Raw genomic sequence first — 9,488 nt, 5'->3', positions numbered from 1 at the left:
TTTTCTTTAACTAAAAAAAATTCTTATTAGCATCATATAGTATATTGTAAAAGTAATAATTTCTGGAAAAAAATCGCACGTCTGTGTGCTCTTTGTGCCTTATAATTAATTAAGTTAATAAAACTCCAGAAGACAAAGTCTTGGCGGTCACCCCCTCCAGCTCCAATCACAGGATTTAGAGAAAGGAGGGGTGAGCAGAGCCCACAAAGGAGTCTCCTCATTGGCTGCTGATATATAGTGAAGCGTGTGCACGGTGCAAACTTGTTTTCAGTCTTAGACTAACTTTGGACGCGCAAGTATCTGTTTTCCTTCTAGACAGCTAATCTAATGTTCCATTTTCCTATATTTTGTGTGAATCCTTTTGCGTGCTGACGTATTTTACTGGTAGTGCGTGTTCAGCTCTCGTGCGCGATTTTGTGCACTTCCGAGAAAGGAGGAGCCTGGGAGGGATTATCAGAGTGGGGGTTGGGATTTACGGTTCAAATTCAGCCATGCCCCTCTGTCATGGTTCAAGAATCAGGTGGTGCAGCTTTAAAAGAGCATGCAGAACATAATACCAGATTCAACACACTGTTACACATCTGTGGACTTTAATCATATTGTATTTACAAAGAGTGATGTATTTACAGTGAGGCTAACAGCAACTGGAAAGGACAAACACATCAATGAAGTTACGGATGCACTCGTTTCCCTCTGTGCTGTGAACTCAAGAATCAATCGTCTTCATCGTGGTTTCATCCTCTTTTTGTTTACGACCCAGTTCCAAAGTTTCCAGCCTTCTCTGCCACTTCCAGCGCGCTCTTCAGATTCTGATCAAATAGTTCACACCTGGAAATGAATAAAGAACAAGGAGCGTTAGCGAAGAAACAAACTCCAGAAAATGAAGGCAAAAGAAACAGAATTAAAGATGATAAATATGACGCTCATTCTTTTCACCTGATTGGCATTTCTAGAGAGTAGAAAGGGTTTTTGAGGGCGAAGTCTGAATAGATTTCATAAATCTTCCTCAACAATGCATCAATACCAGATTGTCGCGGGTCCGCCATGACAATAAACTTGATCCCTTTGAGAGGAAAAAACAACTTTTGTTACAAATTTTTCACTTTATAAAAACAACGTGATCACATGTCAAAATGCACATTTCACACAGTTCTAGTCTATGGTTTGTCTTTAGGATTTCAGAGATGTCAGATTTTACAATAGCCAATTGTCAATTCCTTAATCTTATTCACGACAATGACTTTTTTAGTCAAACCAACCTGTAAGAGTCTGAAAGCAGTGAAGTTTGAAGACGTCGGTCTCGAGCATCTCAATCCCTGAGCTGCCAACTTCAGGAGAGAGCTGTGAGCCGATGGCAAACAGCCTGAGACACAGAGGATGGACCAGGTGGGTAACATCATTTATTAGCACAGGAAGCACACAGACTTTAAATTACAGGACCTTTTATTAAACGTTTTATAACTTGATGAATCAATGGAAAGTGGCTGCAGAAATACTGAAATCCCTGCTTCTTTATTCACACATGTAGTGACAGCGGGTTTTTATTTTATTCTTTTTATTTAATCCTATTGTTCATCTCCATTAATAATAAGCTGATGTGCTATATTGTGTTTGCTATTTTGTATTTTATAATAGAAATACTGTTGTTCCTTCATTTCAGAACCCTATAGACCTGCACACAATCAGAAGAAATATAAAATACCTGGTGAACAAATTGCTACAGCCTCTAATATAACTTTGCATGACAACACCTCATAGCTAGGGCTGGGCGATACGAACCAAAACTCATATCTCAATATTTTCTTCTAAATGGTAATATACCATATAAATCTTAATATTTTCAATTCAAATAAAGTCAGACCAGAAACACAATTCTAGGTTAAATTTGCTGATGCAAAAACGCCACACAAGCATATTTATTAACAAACATCTGCACAATATGTTTCCTTTTTCTCCTATAAAGGACAGCACGTGTGAGTGAGTTCTGTAGTCTGCTTGTTTAGGGGAAGGTCTGGATTAGGACACACTCAGAAACCCATCTAACTCTGCCTTCAATAGTGTTCTGTGAAAGTAATAAAAGCAACTACGAAAACAAGTATTTTAATACAAAATAAGCTATAAACTAGAAAACCTAAGCTCACCTAACAAGCTCCAGTCAACATGGTAAACTCAGGATTACCATGACTACCTGTCAGCAATGAGCTGTTGACTCTGGGAGAACTTATGATAATATCAACAAGAAGTTCCACAGAGTGGATGGGGAAAATATATACATAACTATATATTTTATTTTAATTGCCAGAACATCACCAAAATGTATTCACCTGTTCTTTGTCCCATTTATCAATTTTCCTGAAAATTTCATCCAAATCCACCTTGCATGGCAGCTCAGTCCCATTGGTGTGTGAATGGGTGAATGAGTTATAAAGGGACGACTTCAGTGTAGTCATAAAAGTGCTATATAAATCAAGTCCATTTACCTTTGACAAACCGATGCACGGTGGGTAAAACATAATATATATATATATTTATATAGGCAATATTGTCATTTCCTACATCGCCATATACTGTATCTTAAATCTCGATATATTTCCCAGCTCTACCTCATAGCATCAGCGTTGGAATGAGACACAGTGTGACTTACGAGTGAAACATGGAGGCCAACATCAGCTTCTCGTTGGAGCTCAGGCGAGCCCGTCCAAAGCGAATGGACACTGGATAATTTGCAGCGTCTCTAAGATACTCCAGTATGTCCTTCCCGTCTGCTGTGCTCCTTCCCATCACGTCCACTCCATTAATGGACAGCACTGCATGTCCCACTGACACATGGCAACAAATAATGCCTCTGTTATGGATGACATTCTGCACTGAAACACATTCTACCTCAATCAGAGGTGCTTTTCAAACCAATGTGTGTGTGTTATATCATATATACATACTGAAATGTGTATACGTTCTATTCATACGGCTGACAATACACTGTCATTAGCATGCATAAGGTGTCATGAAGTGTCCTTTGCTAAATTATGACACTTTTGGAGCTATGTTCGCATTTTTTGGGGTTAGGTGGAGTGATCTAGTGGGGTTAGGGGTTAGGGTAACAAACAACACTTAATAACACCTTATTCATGCTAATGACTGGTGCATGTCATAATAATGACAGCGTACTGTCAGCCTTTATGTATAAGACTTCAAGTAAAATGTTACCAATTAGTATAATTAATAATAATTGGAAAAAAAAGATTTAAAATAATTAATATTGGGTAAAAACAGCTTAACAGTAAAAATAAATGTTGTGATAATGTCTACTGTTTCGGTTCAGCTGGTGACCATTTTAACTAATGACCTACTTCCGGTAGTAACACAGGATGTAACCATTAGGGAAGGATGGAATTAATTTCACATTAATTACATAAGTCAAATGAGTAAAGGCCACTGTGTAACATATGTTTGGTGAAATAAACGAATTAACGAAATCAAATTCATTCTACAACGACGTATCCAAGTCTAGACACCAGTTTAAAGGATCACCAGTTGAGTTCTAACACCACCAGCTAATGAAACAAGCTAACACCACCTCTGATTCCGTCCCGTTGTCCAAACGATACGACCACCTTCTCATCGTGGTGTTTTAGCACCAGATCCAGAGGATAGCTGAAGGTCTTTTCTGCCTCTGCCCGCGGCACATAGTTGTCATATTGGTATATTAAACCCCCAGCCTTATTCACCACATACACACTGAAGATCACCATCTTAGCTGCGTCCTCCTACTGCCAGTAACGTTGCCAGATACAGATCATGTTTTCCCGCTGAGAGATTGTTGAAAATATTAAATATTTCTCCATTTTGCAGAACAAGTCCTCTCCATCTGCATTTAATATGACAAAAATGTTATCAATAATAACTAATGTAAAATAAATAAATAAATAAAAAATCAAAGCTACTATTTTGTCTTTTTTGTAAAAGGGCAGCTTTTTTCTTAAATAATATTAATTAAAAAAAATAAATGAATAAAATCGCTGTCTGTAACTGCATGAATGACAATGCATGCTCGCATTACAGTCATTTAATTCCTGCAGCAGTAAACTTTGTAATCAAAACTAACACATTTGTATTGGACACCGACTTCGATTAATTAATGAAATGTTTGATAATTAGGCAATTTTTGATATTGCTCAAAATTCAGCCCATTAGACAATGTAGTTGACCAACATCAACTCGATTCACACACTTAAATAAATGTGTTAAAATTATTTGTATTTCGTTCTATTTCGTTTTTATTTTAATGTATAGTTTATTCTCTTGCTTGATGATATTTTGTACTGCGTGTATTTGGTATTGTGTACATGTGTTGCACTTGTTTCTAGTTTTCTAGCAAAAATGTTAGTAATGTTATTTTAAATTACATACAGGCATCTTAAATCTGTCCAACTGAGCTGGATCCCTTCTTAAACTGGCAACCTTGATCACTGCCTTGTCACATGACCTCATTATAACTGTGCATTTAATTTAAAAAAAGATAAAACTTCTTCTTGTCAGCCAATTAATGTTCACTTTTATTTTTGACGTCCTCAAATTATTCATGTTGCAATTTCTGTGAGAAAAAAAATTAACACGGGCGTTTGGAAAAAATAGAACTCTAACTCCCACAATCCTCTACTCAACTTCCGTATGTACGGGCTCTCTTTGGGGCTTTTGCACGGGTGGACTTCCTTTCGCTCCGACATCTTGACGAGGAAACATGGTGAGGGCTCTTTTAGCACGTTTTATTCGTTTGAATTAAACATTTAATCCATTATGTTAAGCTCACTGTTATCAGAGTTACCCAGATAACACTTCTCTATGTATAAGCCAAGGACATGGGTGCATAAATACACTCTTATATCAGTGCATCTAACGCGTGTAGCGGTTAGCTTGTAAGCTAGCCGGACAGCTAACCAACCATGCCGTGAGCATCGAGCAATGCTAGCACAAAATGAGCTAGCAGAAGATAGCATTGAGCACATATTTAAAACATATTAACCTAATATGTTCATTTTATTCATCCGTTTCAAATGCTAACTTAAGTTGACTATAGTGAATCAAGCTGCTAAGTGTCACTTTTGGAGTAGATGGTCTAAGAATTAACGTTGTTCTCTTTGGTTGTTATTGTTTCTAGTCTGAGTCTTAATTATGACCTTCATTATGTTTCCAGCCTCCTAAACCAGATAAGAAGAAGGACGCTGGGAAGTCCAAAAAGGACAAGGACCCAGTCAACAAGTCCGGAGGCAAAGCCAAGAAGAAGGTTTGTTCTGCTTTAATTACAAAACTGGGCCAATACGACATTGTCATGCACCTGTATATTGTTTTTTTTGTTTGTTTGTTTTACCCATACAAAAGCCTCATAGCTAAATGTGAGCAAAGAGATGTTTTTAACACAAAAGGCATTCATGGCTTATGTATGGACATAGTTTACAACATGGCTGACCAGGGTTACAGTATTCACTAAAAAGGCAATTACGTTTGTGATTGAAGTTGACTTTACATATAGAAGCTTTATTGTCATTGCACTGATGAAGCAATACAATGAAATCTAGTTGGCAGCAATCATCATACAGCAGAAAGATTAAGATACTCTAACAAATATATATGGGCATAAATAGAATTAAAAATCATAGACTAGTCAGGAGTTAAAAGCTCGAGCCATTCAAAGTGATTCACACAAGGAATTAATAGCACTTAAATGATGAGAATGGAGCATTTTAAAATCAAGAACAGAGATAATTTAATATCAAAAGGAAATAACATAAATACAGCTTGTATTGCTGTCTTACACAATGGCAGGAAGTAATCTGTAAATGTGCATATTGTTTATTTCCTAATGTTTTTTGGCATTGAAATGGTTGTAATCATTATTTACCACTGACGGTGTGATTCTGTTTGGATGTGGTGGTTTATTTTGACTTAAAATAATAGGAGCTCTGACATCAGGTGGCATTGCAATGCACTTTTTTCAATTAAGAGGTTTAAAATTCCCAAGTTGTAACGAACACATAATTAGTCTAAGTTTCAATTTCATTATTTGATATTAATTAGGATTTTAGATTGGCAAACTACATTTTGAAACAGTGTGTAAATGTATTTTACTGAGCAAAAAATCTAGTTCTGCTGTATGTTAATTGTTTGAAAAGTTAAACCTTATCGGTTGTAATGAGGTTTTCCTGTGTTGAAACTAAAGCCATTCTAAATCCCAACAATGTTTTTTCCTTTGTGTGAGGGTAGAAGTGGTCCAAGGGAAAAGTGAGGGACAAGCTGAACAACCTGGTCCTCTTTGATAAGGCCACCTACGACAAGCTGTACAAAGAGGTTCCCAACTACAAGCTCATCACCCCCGCTGTGGTTTCTGAGAGGCTGAAGATCCGAGGCTCTCTGGCCAGGAACGCTCTGCAGGAGCTGCTCGCCAAAGGTGATCATCAAATGTTATGACTCTCAAAAACATGTGGAGGAATTAACCTTTAGTGTATATTGTTTAAGTGGTGGGACTACTTCTTATAGTTGTTGGTTGTGGTTTTTGTCAAAGAATTGGGCTTGGCAATATGGACCAAAACTCATATGTTTTTCTCAAAATGGCAATTTAGGATATACATTGAGATTTTTATTTTTTTTTACAGAATCTGACCCCAAAAACAATTCTGGGTTAAATTTGATGATGCTAAATTCCACACAAACACATTCATTAACACCAACAGCTGAAGAATGTGGGCCACTTTAGGGTTTTTCTTCTATAAAGGACAGCATGTGTGAGTGAGTTTTGTAGTGTGGCTTGTTTAGAGGAAGGTCTGGGTTAGGACGCACTCAGAAATCCACCTTAATGCTTTTCATGCTGTTTTGAGAAAAGGCAAAAGCAGCAACTTCTGAAAATAAAAATATATTGTTATAGACTATATTGTAATTTTCTATATTGCCAAAATACACATCTTGATATCTGACTGAAGTTTTTATCATAAGCATTCTGATTTTTTTTCAAACATTGACATATTGAGCTGTAGCTGGGTGTCACCTGATTGATTTCTGTGCATGTAGTGCATTATCTCTAACATGTAAATATATCTATTGTTTTTGTCATGTCTTGCTTGTTGCAATATATATGTAAATGTACATATTTTTTACATCGATATTTGGTGCCAGTATATCGATAAAGTACGGCAAGACGAAATATCGTGGTCGTATCAATATTTTGTCCCACCACTGTTGAGCTGTAACTATCAGGTGCTTCAGAAAGCCTGGTATAGAGGCTCACATGGCATCAGTTTTTTTGGAGTAGGAAGACATGTTGAAGTTGCAGGATTGTCTCATAACTATTTTTAAATAATATCTTAATACTCATACTTTGTTTTGATACATCAAGTAAAGAGTTAATCAAGTATATGAACAGCCTATATATTTATCCTTTGTTTTCCAGGCATGATCAAACTAGTGTCCAAACACAGAGCACAGCTGATTTACACACGTAACACCAAGGGTGGAGATGAAGAGGCTGCAGCAGAGAAATCATAAACGGGTAAAAGATTGGAACATAAACACAAAATTACTAGTTTTGTAGTCGTGCACTCATTTTTTCTTCTCTTTCTAGGTTTTCCTGTTTGTGTGATCAGCTGTTTATAATGAAAGGTGAATAAAACTGTAAAAATCCTTGGCCGTCAAGTGCATTTTTTCTTTACTGAAAACACTAGTACTAGACTACTACTCTGCTCCCATGCACATCAATCCAACTCAGTAGACCAGAGTAAAAGACTAGTTAGGTATTTTTTCGCTTTTCAAAAGAATCATACATAACAGATTCCTCAGAAACTCTGGCTATCTGGCTATCAGCTTTAAGGATATTTAACTTTTGTGTGAAAATAAATGTACGTTTATCAAGTCAGTTTAAGTTTCCAAATGTTGCCAGATGTACCTCACCTGTAAATAATGAATGTAGTGTCCTATTTAGTGATGGTGAAATGAGGAATAACACTTAAGCCAACAGGTTCGACAAATGGTTCTAGATACTTCATGTACACAAAATATTTCAACGCTCTCTCTTTCTCCCTCTAAACAAACTATATCTGAAACACTATCCACTGCCCGTCTAAGAACACAAATATATAAACTATCCAAACTCAGAGCAGCCCACTATCAAACACATTATGAACAGAGCCTCAGGCCTTATGATGTCACACCACCAGACCAACTCTAAACCCTTTCCCAAAGCAGTCACATGGTACAGCCGGGCATGAGGCTTTGTTCGTCATCATTTTTGACTCCTCCCCCAAATGACACGAGCCTCATGGAGTAATTCTTGATAGTTGACTCGACAGTAGTTTATATAAAGAAAACTGGCAGATATTGATGTGAGTCAGCTGACCTACTAGTACTACACACCAAGAATGTTACAGACCCAATGTTTCCAATAAAATTATATATTAATTTTTTTATCCTTTCCCATTAATAATGTAATTTATGTCTATACACTAATACAATACAATGCATCTTAAATAAATAAAAAAAAAATACACTAATGTCATTCAAATTAGTCAACTACACACATTTCTATCAAAAAAGGGACCTTCGAGAGGCTAATTTAGCAACCATCTTGTATTTTTAAATGTCCAATCGAACAGATTTCATCAACGGGCCCTAGAGAACAACCAAACCAAATTTCATGCTTTTGTCATAATTTGCACGATTTTTCTGTTATTCCATTATTGGGATTTCTTCACTTTAAGTCGAAAGAAATAAAGCTACGAGGAGCATCAATTCTCACACCGCTTTGCCATTGACCAAAAATCCAGATCATCACCTAATCAACTGACTTGACTTGTCACGTTTATCAACAGTATCTCTAAAGAGCTTTGAAATGTCAGCAACATACTTGCATTTGAAATTATGTTGAGAGCTGCAATGTATGAGAGACTTCCTTTGAGATGAAGTTGGGGTTCAGTGTTTGGTCCAAAGACACTTTGACAAATGCAGGAAAATACCAAACATAAGATTGAGTAAAAATAAAACATGCATTCTCTAATAAGTGAAGAATGCTTGATTACTCTGTAAGAGTATTTGATCAGACGTTTTCAAGGGTTAGTTTAAAAAAAAGTTTATCAGTTCTCTTGTATAACATGCACTCCATGTCCCTACACCTTGTTTGGGTGAATCACAGTCTGAAGTGCTTTATTGTGTCGGCCACGGTTTGACTCCAGTGGTTTGTTTTTAATGTTGGATGAATCATGACCACACATCTGTCATTGTCTTTTGTTTGGCTGCAGGCAGACAAAAGGCTTTCAGTTACTGATAAGAAGAATATGAAATGAAGAGGCTGTCAGATGTTTGCTGAGGGCTGGAGTGATGGATGCTGTCACACCATCCCTCACTTTCCTTTAAACTCAACCTCTAGCTGCTGCAGTCTAACAAACTATGTTCTTTAGGTCAGATTTAGATGCTGTCAGCTTGGTGGCCACAATACATTACAATGA

At 36.8% G+C, this 9,488-nt stretch overlaps 2 protein-coding genes across 2 annotated transcripts; one reads left to right on the top strand and one right to left on the bottom strand.

Annotated features, from left to right (window-relative positions):
- Positions 1-584: 584 nt before the first annotated feature.
- On the bottom strand, positions 585-3,776 carry trappc4 (trafficking protein particle complex subunit 4). Its single transcript, XM_028465273.1, has 5 exons — positions 3,578-3,776; positions 2,645-2,819; positions 1,260-1,363; positions 937-1,063; positions 585-828 (listed from the first exon to the last, which is right to left on the bottom strand). The coding sequence occupies exons 1-5, from the start codon at positions 3,750-3,752 to the stop codon at positions 750-752; spliced, it is 660 nt and encodes a 219-aa protein (XP_028321074.1). The 5' UTR covers positions 3,753-3,776; the 3' UTR covers positions 585-749.
- Positions 3,777-4,673: 897 nt separating this feature from the next.
- On the top strand, positions 4,674-7,671 carry rps25 (ribosomal protein S25). Its single transcript, XM_028464920.1, has 5 exons — positions 4,674-4,744; positions 5,195-5,284; positions 6,262-6,445; positions 7,442-7,540; positions 7,613-7,671. Exons 1-4 carry the CDS (start codon positions 4,742-4,744, stop codon positions 7,534-7,536), a joined length of 372 nt encoding a protein of 123 aa, XP_028320721.1. The 5' UTR covers positions 4,674-4,741; the 3' UTR covers positions 7,537-7,540; positions 7,613-7,671.
- Positions 7,672-9,488: the final 1,817 nt, after the last annotated feature.

This window comes from Gouania willdenowi, chromosome 13 (assembly GCF_900634775.1).
Source record: "Gouania willdenowi chromosome 13, fGouWil2.1, whole genome shotgun sequence".
Taxonomy (NCBI): domain Eukaryota; kingdom Metazoa; phylum Chordata; class Actinopteri; order Blenniiformes; family Gobiesocidae; genus Gouania; species Gouania willdenowi.
The sequence above is the reverse complement of the archived record's forward strand: the minus strand, read 5'-3'. Positions and strand labels throughout refer to the sequence as shown.

Excerpts from the sequence above, each read along its gene's own strand:
- trappc4 (XM_028465273.1), bottom strand. The coding sequence starts at position 3,752 with ATGGTGATCTTCAGTGTGTATGTGGTGAATAAGGCTGGGGGTTTAATA. Across the intron at positions 2,820-3,577 it reads ACAACGGGACGGAATCAGAG|TGGGACATGCAGTGCTGTCC; the intron begins GTGGTGTTAGCT and ends GCCATGTGTCAG. Across the intron at positions 1,064-1,259 it reads CTGCTTTCAGACTCTTACAG|GGATCAAGTTTATTGTCATG; the intron begins GTTGGTTTGACT and ends TTCCTCTCAAAG.
- rps25 (XM_028464920.1), top strand. Across the intron at positions 5,285-6,261 it reads GAGGCAAAGCCAAGAAGAAG|AAGTGGTCCAAGGGAAAAGT; the intron begins GTTTGTTCTGCT and ends GTGTGAGGGTAG. Across the intron at positions 6,446-7,441 it reads GCAGGAGCTGCTCGCCAAAG|GCATGATCAAACTAGTGTCC; the intron begins GTGATCATCAAA and ends TTTGTTTTCCAG.